General features: G+C 37.3%; 1 protein-coding gene across 3 annotated transcripts; it reads left to right on the top strand.

Annotated features, from left to right (window-relative positions):
• The first annotated feature begins 39 nt into the window (after positions 1 to 39).
• Positions 40 to 21,298, top strand: HERPUD2 (HERPUD family member 2). 3 transcript variants are annotated; one of them, XM_076330855.1, is made up of 9 exons: positions 40 to 77; positions 300 to 636; positions 6,356 to 6,433; positions 9,730 to 9,843; positions 11,956 to 12,113; positions 17,802 to 17,924; positions 18,246 to 18,569; positions 19,823 to 19,937; positions 20,276 to 21,298. In XM_076330855.1, exons 2-9 carry the CDS (start codon positions 490 to 492, stop codon positions 20,435 to 20,437), a joined length of 1,221 nt encoding a protein of 406 aa, XP_076186970.1. In that variant the 5' UTR covers positions 40 to 77; positions 300 to 489; the 3' UTR covers positions 20,438 to 21,298. The 3 variants fall into 3 exon arrangements, with proteins under 3 accessions (XP_076186970.1, XP_076186971.1, XP_076186972.1); XM_076330856.1 differs by lacking the exon at positions 9,730 to 9,843; XM_076330857.1 differs by lacking the exons at positions 6,356 to 6,433; positions 9,730 to 9,843.
• Positions 21,299 to 22,954: the final 1,656 nt, after the last annotated feature.

Raw genomic sequence — 22,954 nt, 5'->3', positions numbered from 1 at the left:
CTCCATTTTACGCAAACGACAGCGGGCCGGAGGTCGAGGCGGTGCCGCGGGGCCCAGCCGGGGCGGGCGCGTTTCGGGTACCGGGCCGTCCCGTCTTCTTTCCTCCTCCGTGGGTGCGGGCGCAGCGGGAGGGTGTCCGGCCGGCGGGGCGGGTGGTGGGGGGTGAGGGTGCGTCCATTGGCCCCGCGCGAGCTCCCGTCGCTGTGGTTACCGGCGGGGGGGGAGGGAGGGTGTGTGTGCCTGTGTGTGACGTGCTCAGCCGCCCCTCTCTCTGCTTGCTCCCCCCGCTTGGCGGGCAGACCTCGGCCGGTGCCGCCGCCGCCGTCCCGCCCGCGGCGTGAGCGCCAGCACGGGGATGGGCTCCCCCAGCTTTCCCAGGAAGTTCGCCCCCGGCCGCTGAACCCGCCCGGAGCGCCCAGAGGTTCGAGCGGCTTCGTCTCCCCGGGGAGAGAGAAGGGCAGGGCAGGGCCGGCCGCCCCTGCGAGCAGCATGGACCAAAGCGTCGTGGATCACCCGGTGACCCTCATCATCAAGGCCCCCAACCAGAAATACACCGACCAGACCATTAACTGCTTTCTGGACTGGACTGTGGGCAAGCTAAAATCTCACCTCTCTAAAGTCTACCCCAGTAAGCCGGTGAGTTGTTGGCCAGCCCTTCATCTTGTGGGTAAGACTGGCGTTGCAGTAACTTCTGGACAGCCGATCAAGACTTTCCTTAGGTACTCTGCAAATAAACAGGGAAGAGCCCTACTGCCAAAGAGCTGTCTGTGTAAAGACAATGGCTGGGTTTCTCCTTTCAGGGAAGTTGGCAGTGTAAATAGATGCTCTTTTATATGGTTTAAGAAGATCACAATATAGCATCCTGACAGGTGGTATCACTGAAGATGCTTATTAATGCTCCATTTAACTTTTTTAGGAACTGGAATTTAGATATCTCAGTTAACTCAATTTTAGGCTAATTTCTGTAAATGGAAGAGTTCTGTCTAAAGTAGTTGGAGTACGTAAGTGATATAACTAAAGTTACTGTGATCTAGTGAATTCACTGAGGTGTGGAGCATGTAATATTACGAATAAACATCTATTTGACATGTGCAAGTGAACAACCTCCAGAATTATTTCCTTTTTTTTTCTCTTTGAAAAGCCATTTTTTTGAGGTTGTGCTGAAAACTCTGCTCTCAGATGTTCTACAAACTTGTATGACAGTTGTGACTGTATTTTGAAACTTAATATAAAAGCTTTTGTTCACTGAGGAAAATATTATTTATTTCTAAATTCTAAGTTCTGAATTTGGCAATTAAAAAGAGGCTATGAAAAACCATACAAATAATAATAGAAAGCTAATACTGTACCTGTTTAGAATGGCAGTCATACAGAACAGTATAGTTGAAAATTTGTTCCAGAAAACTGTATAAAGGGAGTGAGTTTGCCTCCATGTTGCAGCAGCATATGGGTCCTAGACCTTGCTGTAGAAAACATCAGACAAAGGTTGCATTTATATTGTAAGTGATTAGTATTCACCTAGTTCAATAGAAGAATTATTGGCATTGTTGATTGCTTTTTTTTGGGGGGAAAAAAGGCAAAATAGTGGCTTTGTGTCTCAGAGTGGGTTTCTGCCTTCTGGAGAAAGCAGAAGAAAAGCAGTCAACAACTTAGGCTCTGTCACTGATACACTGAGATCTGTTAAGCAGTAGTTGAGAGTTTGTGGATCTAGTTTTTGCTGTGAGTAATTCTCTGCTGAGAGAGCCTGTCTGCTGTGAAAGAAACAAATATGTGACTTCAGCTGATCGCTGCTTCTTCCTCCCCACTAGAATCTCCTCCTGTGACGTGTTTAAACACAAATACTAGTTTTCTGACTCATCCTATGATCTTGCTAAATTAGACTTCTAGGAAGAATCCTTAATGAACAAGAGGTTTTTATGTTGCACTGTAGGTTTTAACCAGTAGTATAATATTAAATTTCAGTTTTGTGGAACATCTTTCGTCAGTTGAAAATTGGTTCCTCAACATGCCTCTCATTATGAAATGACTAGTTCAGAATCCCCAAAATTGTTCTGGTTTAAAGAATGGGGAGTTTCTTTAGTGAAAACTATCTCAGTAATTCTAATTTAATTTGGACTTACTGTATTTGCAATTAAACTAGTAACTGAACACAGTATTTTTATTTCATAGAACCTTTCAAATTGAAGTAATAACATGGGAGGGAAGAAAGGTGTTAAATAGGATGTCTCCTATGTATAGTAAAATTGAAAGGTGTATTTTTAGCTTGATATGTGTTTGACGTTGAGTGTTACTACTTTTTTCAAATGTGTTTAAATCTTTATGCTTTTAGGAGCTTTTTTCCCCTCCCTTTTTTTTCCTTTTTAAACCAGATCAGTGTCAAAAGCTTGTCAATCAAATGTCTACATTCCCTGAATGTGATAGGTCCTGGAAATAACTTCTATTACAATGCTATTTTAAGAATGCAGGAGTACATCAGAACACAGATGCTCTATACAGGTATTGCAGTGTTCCTGAAGTGAAGGGTGTAAAATAGAAATCAGTTGCTATCACTGCTGTAGTCTTTCAAGTTTTCACATGTGACTTGTACCTCATTCTCCTATACGCGTCTGTAAATTAGTCGGTAAACTGATGTCAACTGTAAATGTTGTCCTTAAATTTACAATTTATTAAGACTATATCTTCAGAAAATGAGATCTTTAAAATAGGCAAATGAGAAGTTAGGCCTTGAAGCAGTGTTGTTTGTGATTTTTCCAGATTAATTTGTGTAAATGACTTAGCTAAATATGTACAAATTCCAAGTATAGGCAGATTTAAATTGGTTTAGTCGTTATTAAAGTTGGTATACTTACTAAAGTAAGTCACTGAATAAGCTAAATGGGTTTAAAACAGTGTTAAATTAGTTTGTGGGCCTATACTAAGGTTCAGATTCATCAATATTTTCTTCCCTGACTGGACCAATTTTTCATAGCTAGAGTACTGCAGTTATAGTGTCCCTAAATGAAATGTTTATTTAAGAAAAGAAAACTTGGAAAATCAACCTGTATGTCTCAGTCTGGCAGATCTTACATTCAGTACATTAACTGCTGCATTGATTACACCCATAAACATTAATTAAAAACTGCTGTTTCTCATTTCCTTTAGTACCTGTCATCTAGCATGTACTTTGCCCACAGTTCTAACCAGATGTGGTTGTTTGGATTTTTATTTCCTTCGGAAGAATGGGAGAGAGGCTGAGTGACCAAAATAATGAATGTCTTGTAGCTGAAACAGTATAGCTCAAGAGATTGTCTGTGTTTCTAAAGGAAGTTGCTGCTTTAGCTTAGGTTTGGTGGTTTTGGTAATGTGCTGGGTGTAGCTAACTTGGACTAAGCATTGCAGAAGGAGTCTTGCTTGAAAAATGGAAGAAAAAAAAACACTAGTTGATGAATTCCTGGTTTTAAATACATACCTTTTGAATTATGATCTGAAAACTGTCTTCCACCTCACTTCTAAACTTTAGGTTCTAGAATCATTTTATCGGATGCTATGTGCTTACTTCTGAAAATGGGTCCACTCTCAGTATCTTTTTTTAAGTCTCTTTTGCATCACAGTTCAGTGTTTGGGCTAGCAGTGAGCATGGTGTTCTTTGAAGCAGGAGGTATGGTAGTGAACCTCCTCTAGCAGAGGATGAGTTGAACACCTTTTCCATTTACTTTGGCATATACGTGTATTACTGTGTTTTCACATTTATCACCTCTTCTTCCATCTGCATTTAAAAAACCCCCCACATTTCAGAATTCCAGGATGGCTTTCACCTTGAGAATCGCAAGTGATAATCCTGTAGTGCACAGTTAGGTATTTAAGTTACATAGGGAGGAGTATGAGGTTTAAGACCTCATCTTCCCCCATTAATGTCTCTAGCTTAATATAATTAACAGTACTCGGTATAAGTGTAAACTTTTCTTTTGTGGTTTTGTAGGGAGCTGAAACGCATTACTGAAGGCTATGTAGTAATCAGCTTTCAGGGGTCATTTTAATCTAGCAGTTTCTTCTCTGTAAAGTATTCATATTAAATAATTTGTACTACTTCTATCGTGTTTGAGAAGGTACTTAATTGGATGGGGTTGAGGGGAGGTTCATATATAAGGTACTGAAGAGAAGAATCTGAATTTGACCATGTAGAAAGCTGTATTGTGAGTGGGACAGGCAAAACAGCGCTCCATTGCCAAGTTGGATGATGCTACAAAGATTTGGAGTTTGGGGGTGTTTTGTTATTGTTGTGTTTTGCTTGTGTTGTTTTAACTGCTTATCTGCTCTAATTAATCTCCAGATAATCTATCTCAGGACCCAGAAACAAGGTTTCTGAGACTTTTCTTCTGACTCCACTGGTTCTAAAGCAACAAGTTTCTAACTTACAGGAAATCAAAGTTTTCTGTAGCCTCAATGCGTACAGCAGATTTAGTTTTTCTGAGAAGGCCTTTCCCAAATACAAACTGCAAATAAGCTTGTATTCTGTTAGCAGACTGTTCCTGCTTGAAAGGAGCAACCAAGATGGTACGGTTCAAAAGAAATTGGTCTAACATGAGAGAGACAGGCATTTTTTGTTGTTGTTTTAAATGTAAATAGAAATAGTACAGCATGATGTTGAATTTGTTGCAGTATTTTATCCATTGGAGCTGCAAATAAGTGGTTCCCGTGTCGTGAGACTTACAAAAATAGTGTATTATGTCACTAATTAAAAATACAGAAAAATGCAGGAGGATATAGAAAATGATTCTTCAGTAGAAGTGATAAACAGTTCTGTACTATATGTGGCAGGTTATGCACTCATTTTTTAAAGCCGTGTATTTAATCATGAACAGCTAGTATGAATTTGGGGAAAAAAAAGAGAAGCTTCTCAGATTTAATGTGTACTTATAATAATTTGCTTAGAGTATCTATAATGTTTTTTCTAGTGGTATGACCAGATTTTTTCAGGGAAAAAACAAGTTCTGTAAATTTTCTATGTTCTGAGTTACAGGGAATCTGTAAAAGGTAATTGCAAGAAAAAAAAATCTCAAAACTTCTGTGAAAGCTTTTTCTAATCACTGAGATCTGGATCTCGGGTATTTGTGTCTTAGTATTAGCGTGAATAAGACTGCAGAGTGGGCAACAGAAGGCTGGGAGAGAAGGAGGAGAGATGTTGTAAGACTGGCTGTTTGTATGATGGGGAAATTCTTCAAATATTTCATGTTGATAATGCATGTCTGTTCCACTGATGTTAGGCTAGATTTCTTCATTTAGCATTTGCTTATGTTAGTGCTCTCTTTCAAGTGATAAATGCTATTGTATTAATCTAGGATGCAAGCAGTAGTTAAACTGAACTGATGTATCAGTTGGATTCTCTTAAATAGTCATCCATATTAAAAGAATTTTAAGGACCTTTTTTCAAAAAAAAAAAAGGTAGCTGTTTATTCACATAGTTACAGTGTATTAGTGACCCACTAGTATTAAGACTATTTAAAACTCTTTCTGACAGCATAAACTGAATTGCGTGGAGTTGGGGTTTTTGTTTGCTTGTTTTCTTTAGCCAAGTAAACTGCCTGTTGCTTTACTGTACTGGACGTCTCACTGTAGATAGGTACCCCAGATAGTTTCCTTTTAAAAATAATTTCATCGTTATCTCTTCCATGTAGAATAGTTAAAAGTTACTACTGTATCATTTGTTTAAAAAACTAAATCTTTGTTTGCATTACTAAGGTATTTTAAACTGTGGAAGTGTAAGAACAGGCAAAAAAGCTTACCAAGTTTGAAGGCTACCTTAAAAAAAAAAAAATACTTTTGCTGCTTCATGCTTTTTAATGCTTTCCTCCTTGTTTCTTCTTGTGATTTTTTTTTTTGGGGGGGGGGGCGGAATGGGGGCAGGGACTAATAACAGAAATTCCCTGTTGAAAAAGATTGAAATTTGTGCCCTCCTTCTGCATATTTTAATTATCATTCCATCATTCTACTAATTATTTTTGTTTTTTCTATTTTTTTTTCTTTTGCCCCAGCCACTTTTCCATCTACTTTTTCAGCAAGTGCCTGGGAACGGGAGCAGGGTAAAGAGCAAATCTTTAAAAGAAAAGGATTTTTGAATGTACTTGATAGTTTTCTTGAGCAGCATTTGCTAGTTAAGTGTTGTTAATTGTTATGGCACTCTTGCTGAATGCATAATAGCAGAATTCTTTTCCAGAATTAATTTGCGAGTTGGACTTGTGAAGCCTCTGAAATGTTTTTAAGGCTATCTCTTGGTGGTTGGAATTATAAGGGGTTTTCTCGTCTGCAAATGTTATCTCCAGCTGTATATCTGTACAGCAGGAAAAAGCTAAATTCATTTCTTTGTCCCATCTCCTAGTCTACAAAGGATCAGAGACTGGTGTATTCTGGCAGACTGCTTCCTGATCATCTGCAGCTGAAAGATGTTCTCAGAAAAGTAAGCTTTATATCAACACCATATGATATTTGATCAAAATCCTTTTTTGGGAAATAGGAATTTAGATTTGTGTTGTTCAGCTTCAAATTTTCATTGTTGTATTGAGAGATGTAACCACACAATGTTGATATGTTCGGGAAAATGTATTTTCAAGTATCCCTGGCATGTAGGATTGTGACACTTGTGGATTGAGGCGTGTTTCCAATTGGTGGGAGAACAAGTAGGCTATTTAAGTCCCAAGTAAGTGATACGTAGTGTAGAGTGACTTTTTTGGACAGTTCCCACTATGACCTAAACAGAATCATTTAACAGATTTGTGTTGGTTTGGGACATCATTTCTTTTCTTGCATGTACTTAAATCCAAGAACTTACGTTAAAAATGGCACTTGTGTAAGCAAATTAAGGGTAATATATTTATATGCAAAACCAGAATTCTGAATTCCTAAATGGTTTTGCTGGGAAAGCTATTTTTTGCCCTGGTTTTATTCGTTAGCTATTAACTGTTCCTGATGATGTTTGAGTTTGGTTCTTGTGGTTTTTTCTTTCTTTTCTTTTATTCTGCTGGTTTATCTTGGAAAAAAATAATTTTACTAATCTAACTTTGGATTCTTCAGTTAACATTTAAATTAAATCCAAATCCTGAATACACATGACATCTGATGTAGGAAATCTTGAAATACATGCACTTGGTTCTCAAATTGGTTCAGATAGTTTGGATTGATGCTGCCAAGTAATAGGGACTTCCTTAAGTTAGTAAAGTTCTTAAAAATGTGTAGAATAATCTGCTCCAAATATCATCTTATCAAGAACTTTTGTTTTAATTTCGATGGTAACAGAAAACATAATGCATTATGTTGAGTAGTCTTTAAATTCCTTGTAAACAGATCAGGATGCATCAATAGCTATATTTGGAAAATAGGTCATTAAACAATTACACAGTTTTTAATCCTATGAAATAGGTAAACTCTGTAATACAGTACCTAGGTGTTGGTAACGATACTTCTTTTTGTAATGTATTAAGGTAAAAGTCAATGTACAGATTGCAAGAGTGGGTTACACTTTAGTATGGAGGAAAGCCTCTAAAGGAAAATAATGCTTTAGTGAAAGCGGGCAACTGAACTTCTGTATTAAGTATGGAGAAACCAATGCAGAGGAATCTTGAGTATTGCTTGAGCAGACTAACACTGTTGTTACTTTATCATCTTCATTCTGAAATAGATTTTATTAAATTGGATTTAACTGCTTACCAAAAAATTATTGAAATTTACTATGTATAGGTTTACTAGAAAACTGGAGCTGGACTATTGCCAACCAGCATATGTCCTGTACCACGTAGAAGTTCATGAAAACAATTTTATAACTTACTTCAAAGCTTAGTTTTGCTTGTTAAGGACAAATTAAGTCTGAATCCCTTAAATTCACTTGACCTGCTTACAGCAGACTAGTTTTAGGAAACCTTGCTTATGTGCTAGAGGAGAAACTTTGCCTAACTGATGTCTGTCTTCACTATACAGGGGCTATATTTGACTTTAAAGGCGTTTTAATAGCTATAGGCCTTGGGTTTAGTTAAAGAAATTTAGTGAATTTAGAAACATACTCGTTGGTCTTAAGCACAAAGTTAAAAACTTGTGTTGGAAGAAGAGGAGTTTTTTGTGCTCGAGCCTTTGGAAGAAAGGTATGATTACTCTTAAGTTCAATCTCATTCTCTGCCATATTCTTCCTACTTGATTAGCTATAAATTCCTAATATTATCTGAGGATTTACTAAATCTCAATTTAGCCTTGTGATACTTGCTTTTTGATACTGAGCAGTGTCATTTTGCTGATATAAAATACCTTGAGGCTGGAAGTTGTGGCACTCTTCAAGCATAGTGATGTCCAACATGTTATGTATAAATAGAAATATATTACAATAAACTGTTACATTGAATAAAGCTGTACGCTGTAAGCTTACAAGTAATATGTCTAGCTTCCTTTGTCTTACCGAGTGGCATAAGTTCTTATCTAGAAAGAAGGTAACTAGTTAGGTTAAAGACTTTTGACATGGTCAGAATGCTGATCACCTGTGTTCAGTGCTCTCTGGTCATTGCTTACTATCACCAACTAGTAAGAAATTAACTTAATTTAATAGTGAGGCTGTGCTTGGGGCTAGAAAACTGATACATGTGGAGGAGTTTAAATGAATGTGGATAGGCTATGCTAGCAGTAATGCACAATAGTGTATAAAAGCAGTTACCCGGTTTTCTTTATTTCTAAAGATTAAAACTTAAAAATGAGCAAATGTATGTGTTAACATTTTTTTTAATAGTTTAAAAAAACCTCCAAATCTGATATTTCTAAATGTCATCTCAGACTGCAGCTTGACTGCACCACGCTGATTTCAGAAGAGGACAAAGTTTTTGCTTTTCTTGTTTAAAGTTTGGTTACTGAGGAAGCTATAGTGTGCAATTTAAATACGCAGTCATAGCTGTTCTTGTTGCTATGGCCATATACGCTTCAGGCATGCTGATATGATGGGGTGTTTTCATTTGGTCCAGTGAAATAGCTTCAGATTATGGCATCCATGTTGGGGGGGAGTATATTCATGAAGAATTGGCATGGGCTGATTATTTGCATGCTGACATGGCTTCAAGTGCTGCCACCTGTTCATTTCCTCACTTTCAAATATTTAGGAATACCCAAGTCCCATGTAGTGCTTCGAATAGCATTCCCTGACTGTGGAATATCTGCAGGGGCTCTTCAGTTGAGCGTCTGCAGGTTAGGCTTGAGCCAAGCTTAGACTGGAGTGAGGTGGAGGCAATGGCTGGTACATTTTTCTTATCTTGGTCTGCTTGTGGAATTCCAGTGCCTACATTTTTCATTTACCTTGATGTCTTTATTGAATAACACTCTTCATTAGTTCTCAGTGCAAATGTAAGCATTCTTACTTTAGGGAAACTGAGCCCTGTAAAGGGTTTGAGATTTTTCCAAAATAAAAGTTAAAGCTTACGATACGCTTCCTCATGTTTTTCTGTGTGGTCTTCCATCAGTTCTGCTATACTGCAGTTCTAGGGAAAACTGGGGGTAAGTGAATGTTCAATATGGTATTGTGGACAGCTGCTAAGAAAACATCAGTTGTGAAACAGTATACTTCTCTTGTGCTAGGCTCAAGTTTTGCTTTATGGTCTCTCCATTTTGTATAATGTTTTTTTACTGATTGCAAATGCAGCTTTGTAAGTGGATTTTTTTAAAAACATTTTTTGCTTGTAAATTTCTCAAATATTGTTGCTTTAGCTCTTTGATTTCTTTAATTTTTAGCAAGATGAATATCATATGGTTCATCTGGTATGTACTTCCCGGACACCCCCAAGTTCTCCAAAACCCAGCACCAGTAGAGAAGGTCACGGAGCTTCAACCTCCAGCAGTAGCTCAGTGAGTTTTTTTTTCATACACAAGACATGAATTTCTTCTACACTGAGGAAGCTTTCCAGGAATTTCTCTTTTAATTTTTAAAATTTGACTGTAAAATAGTAGAGCATGCCATATGAATTTGTACAATTAGACTTGATTATTTAAGGGTGTCACTTTATTTAAACAAAGATGACCTTTTTTCAAATTGTAACACAATTACGTTTATTAGATGATAAAGCACTACTTTTTCTAAGCTGTGCTTTATTTTTAACACTTTATTAAAAAGTACAGTTTCCTTTCTCTCCATATCCCCGTATCTTTGGCAGAAATTGAGCAGTGTATTCACATTTAAAAAACAAAACAAACCAACAAACCCTAAGTTCTGATTTATTTTGTGAAAATTTGTACCACTGAAGAGAGACCAGTCAAATTAGTGCCCTTGTTGTGAGATAGACAAGGTGAGACAGAGGTGGAGCTTGGCCAGTGTTCATTCTGCTTGACAGGAATTGGACAGTACTTATGTAGTAGCTTCAAGGTAGTCATAGTGTCTGTAAGACAGTGAGAAGCGGAAAGTGTTCTTAACATTTTATTAGTTAAGCTGTTCATAGAACACTTGTTTAGGGTGTTGTGAGTCTTCCCCTCTTCGCACCCTCCAAAAATGATGATGATCTTTGATTGTACTCTCTTTTAACAGAAGGGCAGTTAATGTTTCTGTTGATGACTTGGTTGTCATCACTGTAATTCTCTTGGCTTTTTCCAGAGCTGGTAGTATCACTAAGTGACCCTTGAAGGTTAGTCAGAAAGGAATGTATACAGTACCATTGTAGGTACTTCTCATCTGTGGTGTGTTGATTATCAGCATATGGGAAATACCCTTCCAGTAATAAGCTGTCTGTCTTCATTCTCCTTTTGATAGGGTACCGTTTCTGACTTTTATGTGACAGTCAGAAATACGAGCAGTTTAAGCAGTAGTAGAGAGTGGACAGTGGTTACATCATCTTTTCAAAGGCTGTATTTATATCTTTGTTTGCAAGCAGGACACAGGGGGCCTCCTTTGTGATTGTTTTATTGCTATGTAGATCAGTTGTAAACGTCCTATTTAAATGATTGTATTAATAACTGCTTAAAGCAGTCAGTATGCACAGTGTTAAGTTCATAATACTTTGAAGGAAACAACCTAAACCCAACGCTTGAATGGCCTTTGTTCTTCCATTTGTTTTTTATTTTTATTTTCCCCCTACTGTCTAGTGGTAAATTTTTCTTGTTTTCCTTTGTAGGGCAAATGTGGTATGGATGTCTTAAGTAATTGCAGCTCCTCACTTCCTGAGTTGTCAAAGCTGAAGAGGATTTTCTACTGAGTAAACATTACAGTAATGCTTAGCAACAGGATTTGAGGATTTATTAAAACTAAAATAATGCATCTCAGTGGCCAAATTGCGGTCTTGTTATGGTGACAAATAGTCTAGAGAGCCAGCTGTTGTCCTCCTTCCAGGGTTAAGTATTAATCTTGGAAAGCATTGAAGGTCTGACACACTAGTTTTAGGTGTGTTTCTGGGAGCCTAAGTAGTTCCTAGCTACTTCCCTATTCCCACCCTCTGCCCCCTCCCAGCAATGAGCACAGCAATTTGGATTGGGCAGCTGGCACAGTGAAGAGGATGATGAGTAGAAGAATAGAAGTGGAAACTGAAGACAAATGTAGAGGAATGGTATTTTAAGCCACTGCAGGCAATGTTGTCTCTGAATATCAAGTCATGTCCTGAGGTGGTTGTTACTTTTGATAATGGTAGCCACCAGAATTTTTGCTGCTAAATATTCTTTGGATTAAGCTTTAGTTTGGTTCAGCTTTTTGAAACTTCGATTCCCAGTGACTTGTGGTTTTCTCTGAGACCTATCAAGTGTTGAATCTTTCTGAAAACTTCACTTTTTTTAGATGTGCACCTGAATGCAATTTTGAATTTCTGTTTTTACTAAAGGATTGCCAGAACCAATAAAACCCTAGAAGACTTGCCTGGTGCTTATATTCAGAATAAAACTTGTGACAAAACATTAAAGCAAATAGTTTTTTAAGACACAGTAGTAAATCTTGCAACTGTGGCAAAGAGATCCTCAACCTCAATTTTATTTATTTTTAAGAATTTGGACCGTTCGGGATCAACTTCTGCCTCACCCACAAACCAAGAAGCTTCATCTACATCGTTGAACACTAGTGCAGATGGAGTGAGGCATCGTAATCTTCCACAAGCACAAAGCAATCCCATACCAAGCCACCAGTTCCCTTATTTAATGCAAGGGTAAGTGACACTGAAGCAATCCTCAGCTCTTTAATGCTCTTTAAAGTTTTTTAAATGTTCAGTTGTTAATGATGTTTCTTTCACAGTCTGCAAAATGTTTTGGCTAGTTCATCTTGAAGCATAAGTCATGTTTAGAAACATTTTTAGTATGAACATTAATGTTTTTAGCCAGGAGTCAGTCAGAGAGTAAGTGTTCTTGGTGCTCCCCTTTAGGTTTTTATTTTTATTTTTTCTTCATGCTTTCTGCCCTCAACTTTCTGTTGATAAGTACAACTGTAATATTTATCTAGTGGATGTAGTTAGTGATACTTCTCTGTATTGGATTCAACTCTAGAGATGATATGCAGGTGTGTTCATGTAAGTGCTTGTGTATCTACAAAAGAATTTTTAAGTATTTTTAAGTATTTTCATATATACCAATGAAATGTAACCAGTGTACATTTCTAGATTGGATCTGTTATTAGGTAACTTTCAAGATTCCGTCACTTTTTTGGCACTTAAAAAGCAGCTTTAGGAATTTTTAACCCATGTTACCTTTGCAGTTTCTTAAACTTTTTTTTTATTTTCTTCCAATGGGAAAATGGGAGGATAGTGTATTCTGAGATAATAGCTGTCATTTCCTCAGGGAATGCTTTAAAGATTTCTTTCTGACAGGGCGTTCTCCCAGTACTATATAGATTCTAGATATTTTCTTTGGAGAATGTTGAAACAAAAAAAACCCCTATGGACCTGCTAACAGTAACAATTGTTTCTGTCACTGGAAAGGAAACGGATGTCAAGAACTGTTGAAAACTTATTTAGTTTCAGTTCAATTTACTTGCTCTCTTGTTAGAGTTAACCTAGACTTTACTAGTCTTACTAGTTTTTGTCCTGAATTCCTTCAAGTCCTTTTTGTTATTTATCTGAAATGTACTGTCTACTGGGAAGAAGTTGCTTTTGCATTGGGTGGAGCACTTACGTTATTCTGACCACATGCATATCCGCAGAAGTGGTTATACTTGTCTTAACAAAGCTAGGTGACGCTAGGTTGACTGTCAAGACTGCTGTTTGGTGTAACGTAAATTAATTCAAGAAGCAATTTATTATGTGTTGTGTAAATTACTAATCTGTAAGAATTTTTAATGTTTTTCTAATTAGCTTTTCACGTAAGCATACCCTGAGAGTGAGTTTTTTGTCAGTATGCATGGTGAACTGAATAGCCTATGGACTTCAAAAAGGCAACAGAACCATTGTTCAGTCTTTTAGCTGAAATAATTCAATTAAAATACAGTGGGAAGCATCAGTTTGGAAGACATTACTGTGTTTGAAAAAGAGAATAACTTAAATAAAAATACTAAGTCTATGTCTGTATTAGCAAGTAATGTGTATTGAGAGGAGTGGATCTGTCGACTGAAAGAGGTGCTGAGAACCTGACATCAACACTGCACACATTTCAGGGTTTTCTGTCTTATTTGGACTATCTCCAGTTTGGTCACCTGGAATAGGTGCCTATTTGTGGCTAAAAAGCATTAGCAGTGCACCTAAATCATATCTTTCAATTTAGCGTAATCCAAAAGGAATCCAGATGGTGATCCAAGATTGTTCTGTGGTGCAAACAAAACTGCAGTAAGAGGAAGTGGCTGGAGACTTGCTTCAAAAGTGCAGTTCTGACCTGAAAAGAAGTGCGAAAATAAATGAACCCTAAATAATCTTAGGCCTTTTTTGTAAAAGTAATTTAATAGAATGCTATCAGAACTTAAGGTAGATCTTAGCCAGTGCCCGGCAGTCTGCAGCAGTGCTCCACTGTGCCAGTGCCTCCTGTAGTTTGCTGTCATCTTAAAAAATCCTTTTTAATGCTTCTAATAATCTTCTCGGATGCATCTGGTTTTGCTTCAGGGCACTGCTACTTGTATTCCAGCAATAAAAAATGCCTTCTGTTCTTTAGTTGCTCTCTTAAATATTGTTTGGGGCAATGAAATCTAGCTTTAATGTAATTTATACACAGACTGAGACTTGTTAGGAACAATGAAGATTCATAGCCGAAATTTGCATTGCCTTGTGGATTTTTCTTACTGTTTCACGACCAAACACTTATTCTAGCTGCATGATGAACTATAGGCTCTACTGATGGAGAAAGGTCTCCAGGTGTTTGAAAATGTTTGTGAGGGTCAGTTTTCTTGAGCATTTTGCAACACTTTCATTAGTAAAGTAATTTGTACAAACAAGTAATATGAATGTTAGGTGATTGAATGATGGTTTTTCAGTTTCTGGCAGAAAGCTTCAGTGTGCGAGTTGAATATCCTTTGGGAAAACAGCTAACTCAGATTATTAAAATATTACAGAGAAAGCAATTTAAAACTTTCTGTTGCTTTTGAGCTTTTGTAAATGCTGTTTTCTAAACATCTAGACTTGAGGTGGGACTGGGCAAGTAGTTTATATATCTACCAAGTCAGTCTTTTGCTGTAGAGACCAAGCACAGCACTGTCTGCTCCTATGGATTTAGTCGTGGACCAGGGCCCCACTGTGCTACACAGGTACAAATGGAACAGATGGGCTCAGTCCTGAAATGGCTTGCATTTCAGATGGGAGAGTACTTGGAAGCAGTAAACAGACAAGAAATGTCAAGGCAGTGAGATTATTTGTCAAGTGTGGGCAGCCCATCTAATGAAATGTTTTTGTATTGTGTACATAGTAATGTTTGAAAGCAAACAACAAAATGACATATTGACAGCATACATTATGGTCTAGCACATAAATACCTTGCTTCATCAGTAGCCTTTACTCACTGTGTATTTTTTTTTTAAAGTATCAAATAACATAGCGGAGAATATTGAAATATCACTTCAAGTTGACACACCAGGCTCATATGAGACTAACACTAAATGAGATGTCTTTGTGGGTCAAGGTCATTAAACAAATGCAGTTATTGTCAGTCATACAGATGACAGAGATTGAGCTTTTAAGTCTGAATAAAAAATCTTATTTTTCCATTAGTGGTGAGCAAGTATCTTCATGATGACACTAGCTAATTAGTCTGACCTTACCCTCAAATTGAATCCCAGTTAGCTCATTTTAGGTGTCTTCCGTAGACCATAAGAAGTAATTCTGAGCTTTCTAGCCATTTAAGGAGTAGCATGCCTCTTTCTTTTCAGAATATTCTGAATCTACCTCTACCATTTGAACCTTAAAAACTGTTTTCTGACTTACCTAACTGTTCTTCTATTGTCTGCTCCTGCTTTGTTCTCCCATCTTGGAATGCCTGTGCCTATCCAATTTGCTTCTCTGCTCTTACGCTGTTGCTGCCACTCTTTTGAAATACTCTGCTTCCTGCCTCTCTTTCCTCCTTTTGGAAGAAGATGAGGAGAAAGCACGTGCTACTTTCCTTTTTCTTCTAACAGCAAGCCGGCTTGCTTTGCCAAGAAGAGCCTCTTCCTTTGGAGAGGTTCTTCTCACTGAAATACATTACACTGTATTTAGAGTTGTTCGTGAATTTCAAAAGCCAACTTAATACCCTGGTAGCTGTAATAGCTGTATAATTGACAACATCTGCCTCATTTTGATTTTTGATGAGCAAATAAAATACTGCTGAGCTCGTTGGCATTCTAAGGCAGAAGCCAGTTCTTAAATATTGATGTCTACTTTTTCTCATTAATGGAGTCAGATCTCGAAAAGTTAAGTCTCGCTTCCTAGAAAGTCCCATCTCCTAGAAAAAATGTTGGAAAAAAAGAAAAAAAAACCCACCAAAATATTTGAATGGGGAAGGAAAGAACATGACATAACTGAAATCTGTGGTTTGTCTTGGTTGACTGTTTCTTAATCTACTATTAAGCTTTAAGGCATCAAGAAAGCAACTTTTGAAAGAGTTTGGAAGAAAGTAGAGGCTCAAATCCTGTAGTATTTCTAAAAGACGTGTCTGTGAGGGAGAGCTATTAGCCTAAGGCCTCTCAACTTTTGTTGAGTTCAACTTAGCAGTTTTAAAGAAGAACCACCCTAAAATCTGTAACGGATGAGAAAAAGAATTGGTGAGTTCCTGCAGAACTCACTCAGGCAAGTTGGGTAGCACTGCTTGTTGGCGACTGAGCTGGAGAAATAGGTGTGGTTGAACAGTGAGTGGTCCTGTGTGTTCGCATCCCCATGTGATATTCTACCTGCTTGAAACTGAGACGTTGCTCAGTGATTTGTCACAATGTAGTACTTAATGACACCCATGTAGAATATTTGAATCATCTTTACATTTTAAGGGTCACATGTTTTATAAGAGTCAGTGTTTTATGAATTTTGGAGGAGTCTTATTTCTCAAAGTGTTTGCCAGTTCAGGGGATAGAAAAACACATTCTTAAAGCTTATAGCCATAAAGGTAAAAGCATGATTCATGTTTTTTCAATAGCAGCTTGACAGCTTTGCTGTTCCAGCATGTTAATTATGCATAAATAAGTAGCATTTGCAGGGCTGCAAGTTCACCCTTGCAATTTTTGAAAGAAACCTAGAGTATTGCCTATGTTTATCTCAGTTTGTATGTGGTATCAGGAAAGTAGCTTTTGCTTTCTTTTCTCCCCCCCCCCACCCCCCCCACCCCCAAACTATTGTCAAAACAGGTTATGACTAAATACAAACATAACAAACAGTTTTAGCAGAAGTCATGGAGTTGCAAGGCAGGCTCTTGTCCAGAATTACAGTGAAATACTTATTCATGTGTAAGATGGAAAAAAGATTTTAATGTCTTCCTCCCATCTTTCTTTCTGGGCATGTCTTGTATATCTGAATGCCTGGTAGACTAATGAACTCTCTTGGTGATATCTTTGCAGGGAGTGCCTTACTTAGGGAACAGGTGTAGTCTGCAGTACAATTACAGCAGTCTCAGCTTTTGCTACCTGCAGTCTGAATAAACTTTTCTTCATGCTTTGTACTCTCATGCTGTCCTGAAAGATGTCCTGGTTTACTACGGTTCACTACATCAAAATCTTTGGGGAAAGAGTTGGAAATCTTGCCAAAACATGCTATATGCTCTAGGAGGTAAGAGAGGCTAAGAAGTTTAAAAGCAGACAAAACCAAACCTCAAACATATGTATAGGAGCTTTATCTCTTGCATGTGAACCGGAGTTAAAAACCCATAGGGATGAGAATCGCTTATGCTCAGAATATTCGGGGGGGGGGGGGGGGAGTAAATAATTTACAGTGTTCTTAGTTGTGTTCTTCAGAAGCTGTATCTGAAAGATCAGTTTTTTGTCTTTGCTCATGTTCATTTCTTCATGTCTTTGATCACAGTAGTATCTCAGGTATTGCTTCTAAAAGAAAGTTACAGAAGCTAGTAAGTTTTCCCTTTACAGCTGCTGCAGTGCATTTAAGGGTGACCTTTGAACTTAAAAGGAATTGTATGGAAGAATTTTTGCAGTTATAGACACAATTTTGAAAAATTTTCAATATGGTTTTGTCCCAGAGATGCAGCTAGTGACAGACGTCTAAGTACAAAAACATAAATCCTCTTTCTATAGAAATAACTTTGCTTATTAATTTCTTGTATGAAAATAGAGTGCATTTTTTGAATGGGTGGGATGATCTCACTACATGTTGTTTCAGTGTTATTTCAGTGCATTATTGTAGGGGGACAAATGAGAGGAAGAGTGCTACTTTAATTGTTTTTCTAATATTAGTGCATTTTATAAATGTGGCAATTTAGAACTGAATATTTTTCTTTAAATCCTTTTATAGCAATATAGGCAACCAATTTCCAGGCCAAGGTGTTCCTGCTGGATTTTCTATGTATCCTGCATTCAGTCCCTTACAGATGATCTGGTGGCAACAAATGTATGCACGTCAGTACTACATGCAATAGTAAGTCTGCATTGTCTTAGATAGTACTGAGTTAACACTAATGAAAGGAAGGTATTAAAAACTTAAATGTTTGCAGGATCAAAATGTGTTTATGTTGTCTGGCTATGCTGTTTTACACTAAGTTTTGTCTAGCAAACTATAAAATCCAGTTTTGGATTGGAATTAATGTGTTAATAAGTAAAGATTTAAGGGAAAATACAGTTTGTTTTGACGTGTATTACATCTGAAACTTTGTTTTTATTAGTGTAGAAAAGAAGACAAGAATAGGCTTAGAAATTTTGGTGCATGTTTGACAAACTAGTTTTATGTTTACGTTTTTAGCCAAGCTGCTGTTTCAGCCCAAGTGACTTCCAGCACTGAGCCAGTGAGACCTGCAGTTGCCCGGGCTGTAAATTCAGAACATGCTCCTGCAAATGAGCCTGCAGCAGTGCCAAATGTAGCCGTCCAGGAGAACAGGCCTGTAAACGCGAATGTTCAGATGAATGCACAGGGTGGCCCAGTAGTGAATGAGGAGGACTTCAACCGGGACTGGCTGGACTGGATGTACACGTTCTCTAGAGCAGCAATTCTTCTGAGCATTGTATACTTCTATTCTTCCTTCAGTCGATTTGTCATGGTAATGGGAGCCATGCTGCTGGTTTATTTGTGAGTACAACAGTTGAGTACAGCTGCAGATCTGATATGTGGAGTATGGTGCTAGCTTATAATCCATTTAAACTGTGAAAAACTATCCAAATACAAAAGTTTAGGCACTGCTCCTTTACAGTATGGTGTGTAAAAGGGGAAAAAAAAAACCAATTGAATTTCAAACAAGCAGAGAAGCTGATATGAAGAAAGAAATAATTCTCAAAACATTTTTACAGTAAGTTGGATACCACTTATACCTGAAACAGTGCTCTTAAATGTTGGTGATATTAACAGATCAGTATTATAGAAATGTGGAATTTTGGGATGGAAATTTAGAAAGTGGGGGTGAGGGGAAGGAAGTTCATATAGGTCAAGCGTATGCTTGCATAAACTTAAAACATTTACTGCTTGGATATGAAAGGAAAATTGCAGAGCTAAGCTCACTTATATTTCAAAAATAACGTATGGGATTTGTGCAGTAAACTGTGTTAGGTAGAGTTAAGGCAGTGCTACTATAACGGTGGGTACTAGATCGGGTAGAATTGCAGGGACTTAATTTTTTTACAATGCATCATAAAGACCTAAGCTTTCTATCTGTTTTATTAAGAAACATCAGTACTGTTGTCATCACTTCCCTTTATATATGAAAATACCTTAGTGATTTAAATAGAAGTGGAAAACAGCAGTAATGCTTGATATTTTGGACTGATGTCATTCATTGAGAGTTTCCTCACACTGTAGTCTCCGTCCTCACAAGGACTGTTCTGTTTCTCATGCAGACATGATAGTTGAAATCAGAATATAGACACCTGAAAACATGGGAGAGGCTTATTTAATTTACAATGGTAATGTGGTTCAAGCCCTAGCTGAAGTTTAAATTCTTTTTTCCACAGAAAATCAACTTTAAACTATGAAAATCAAGGCTGCCTTTGAAAATTAATATAACTTAAGTACTTAAAAATGGGGAGGAGACCCAAAAAAAGTATTCTAGATATTTAATCACCTAATCATGGTAAAGTATTCATCTTCTGGAACAGAGGGCTCTGAACAGCACTTCCGAAACTTAAAGAACAGCTCTTAGCCAGACCCTTCTTAACCCAGACATCAAAGAATAGCCATTTGATCTAGAAGTAAGACTTGCAGAAAAATACAAGTAGCTTCATTCATTTGAAAGTACTTGAAGAATTTACTGCAGTAGTTAGCTGTAGCAGAAAAACTTTTTTTATTCCTTTCAAAAGAGAGGTTTTCAACTGTTCCATTTTCTTACATAGACACCAAGCTGGATGGTTCCCCTTTAGGCAAGAGGGGGGCCAACAACAGGCAGCCAATAACGTGGAAGTGAACCGTGATGGGCAACATGCAAATAATCCTGATCTTGAAGAGATGGTGAGTAAGAGCAGATGTCTTTTGAGACTCCTATGTATTATATTGTCAAGTATGCTGTAATGTCTGGACAGAAAGTCAACTTTTATGAAATGTAGTCAGTTTAGCCAGAAAGCTTTCAGCATTGTCCTCAGTGTTGTGCCTGCTGCTTAAATTATATATTTTTTCCAGTCTGACAATTACTGATTGTCTCTACTTCAATCACAGACTTTCTTCATGCTAGTCATTCTTCAGGAGGTTGTTCTGAGAGAAGTTACTTAATGTAGGAAGATACTGCTGGTTACCTTATATCAGAGCTCTGAAAAGAAGCAGTTGAATTGCTTCAATTTCTGTTTTTAAAGGAACGACTTATGGATGATGGGATTGATGAAGACAGCGGGGAAGATGCAGGTGAAGATGCCAATACAGAGCAGCAGCCTGGATTCATGGCTTCTGCTTGGTCCTTTATCACAACCTTCTTCACATCACTCATCCCTGAAGGGCCTCCACAGGTTGGCAATTAAAGTGGAAAAGGAACTGTGTCAGGCAGCCTCAGCAGCCATACGTAGAAGTGGAGCAGATTCTAGAGAGTGTTTTAAATACAGTGCAATTTCTGAAAATTGGTTATCTTTTTGATCATGGTGTACAAAAATGTGTAATTTTTTTTCTTTTGGCTTTCTCATGCATTGAATATTTTAAGCACAAGTGGACTACTAAATGCTTTCTTTAAGATTCTTCTTTTTCTGAAGAATAAAATGTAAAGATATTGGTCTTCCATGTTTTATTTTAATTTCAAATGTGTATTATACTGAGGCAAAAAGCTTGCACTTAATCTGCACCATTACCTCTTTAAAGAGCTGTTAAAAATATGAATGTTGACAGACCTTTCCAAATGCTATCTATTCATCTGAATAACTTTAATGTATCTTGTGTTAGTTTTATGCAGGGTATGAATTATCACTTGGGATTTGGAGTTTATATAATTCCTGAAAGAATGCTGTAAACACAAGGATTACTTGTTAATGGCATGTTGTCTTCATGCCACAAAATACTAAGCCTCTTCTCGTACATTTAGGAAAGCTAAAAGCTTTTTCTTGAGGTTACACTGAAGTTCATTAAAGTTGGAGATGTTTGACAGCTCTTCAAAGACAATTGACAGTGATGGGATAAACCCTAAATGTTTGATACATACAGTACTTTTTAAGAAAAATATAGCTGTACTGGGGAAAAACACGTACATTAGGTTTTTTAATAAAAACTGTTATGGTAACTCTTTTGGATGTTTATATGCATATTTGAATGCAAACAACTAAATAGCGCATCATTAAGGGTGAGAATATGATAGACTTGAGAGTGGAATAAAGTTATCATGGTGGCATTACTGATATTGACTGAAGTGGTATGTTTGTAGCAGCACATACACAGTTATGGGTATGATCTCAACAGCAGGATATCTGTATTCTTAAACTTAACCTCATTAAAACTGAGAAAAGGAAAATTGTACATGAGATAATAGCACAGTGCTACTGTCAGTTTGGTTTTGGTTGTTTTCTTTAGATCTTAATCACAGTCAAGAAGTTTCGTTTGTTTTTGTTCTGAAGTTGTCATGTGTTATCTAACTCAAAAATGGCTGCAAAGATTCTGTTATACTACAACCAAAAGAAAGCTTATCCAATTTTCTAATTTCCAAGTACAGGGCAAAGCTCTTAAATAGGTCTGAACCAAGTGAGAAATAAGGGTTTATTTTTTGCTAGCTCATGTCAAACTGCTGAAGCTATACAGTGAAGTTTTAAAGCTTCAAAAATTGTCTTTGGGTTTATACTCTGAAACGTTTGTCAGGATTTCTAGGCCTTACTGAGAGTTGACTCTCAATTGGAAAAAATAATATTGAATAAAAATTTTAATTTAAACAGCTGAGGTAGAATGTTTGTGGAGTTACAAAATCTCATTTACAAATCTGTCAAGAGGAGAAATAGAGAAGCTAAGTCTTACAAGCATCAATTATTTTATATGCCGTATAGGCAGCAATGGTGAATAAATCATGTTTAATCATGATGTTTTACTCCCATGTTACTATGGAGAGCTGCTCTCAATTTAGTTTCTTTACTACGTAAACATAAAATGTGTAGAACTGTCCAAGAAATTTTACCCTTCTAATTTGGTGGATGGATCTAACTTGACTAATGTTTAAGAACTATTACAAAAACTTAACATTTTTAAAGGAATGGCACAGAGTGGCAGTCTTGGATGTCCTAAGTTTTATTTCTGGAACGCATTGGAGAGGTTTCATCTATTTGGCCTGTGTGTTCTCCCTCCTACTTTTCCCAAAAGTTTATTTTTCTTTTTGTCCTGGGGTTAGTATATCTGTAACCTGTGCAGTTACGACCTACTGGTATCCAGCTACTAACAGCTGTTAGTTGCTTCTTGCTGTCATTGTCACTGTTTAGGTTTCCTTTGTTTTTCATGCTACTGGAAGCAATTGGTGGTGGCTCTCTGCTATTAGCAGACTAGATTAAGAAAGTTGCTCTTACGCTGTTAGCCCTGATTTGGTTAAAAAGTGTAGAATTGTCACTGCTTGTTTGTATTCAGACAAGGAGAAATTTGTTTATAGGTTACACAAGGTTGAGACAGTGAAATGGGAGATCCAGGCAGTTATTTAGATACTGAGGGAGATGTTCTGAGAGTTTTAATCAGATTGTAGAGCTGGAGCAATAAGTTGAAGAAGGCAGACTTCCACGAGGACTTTTTAAGGTCATTGAACCTCCCAGCTTCCAGAACCTTACCAAGATCCCAGCAAGGAAAAGCAAAAAGATGGTTACTGAGGAAAATGAGTGAGAAATAAGAATGAGATACAAAGCGCTACCAAAAAGTAGTGAAAGAGTTGGAGGCAGAGGAAAAAGCCAATGGGAGGAGCAGAGATAAGAGAAGGTGTGATCATGAATAAATACGAAGCCAGCATCGAAGAGCAGATTCAGGTAAGAGATGCATTTTTTTCTTTTCAGAAAAGGAAAGAGCTTAATGGAAATTAGTCATATCAGGTC

Source organism: Aptenodytes patagonicus, chromosome 2, assembly GCF_965638725.1.
Source record: "Aptenodytes patagonicus chromosome 2, bAptPat1.pri.cur, whole genome shotgun sequence".
Taxonomy (NCBI): Eukaryota; Metazoa; Chordata; class Aves; order Sphenisciformes; family Spheniscidae; genus Aptenodytes; species Aptenodytes patagonicus.
The sequence above is the reverse complement of the archived record's forward strand: the minus strand, read 5'-3'. Positions and strand labels throughout refer to the sequence as shown.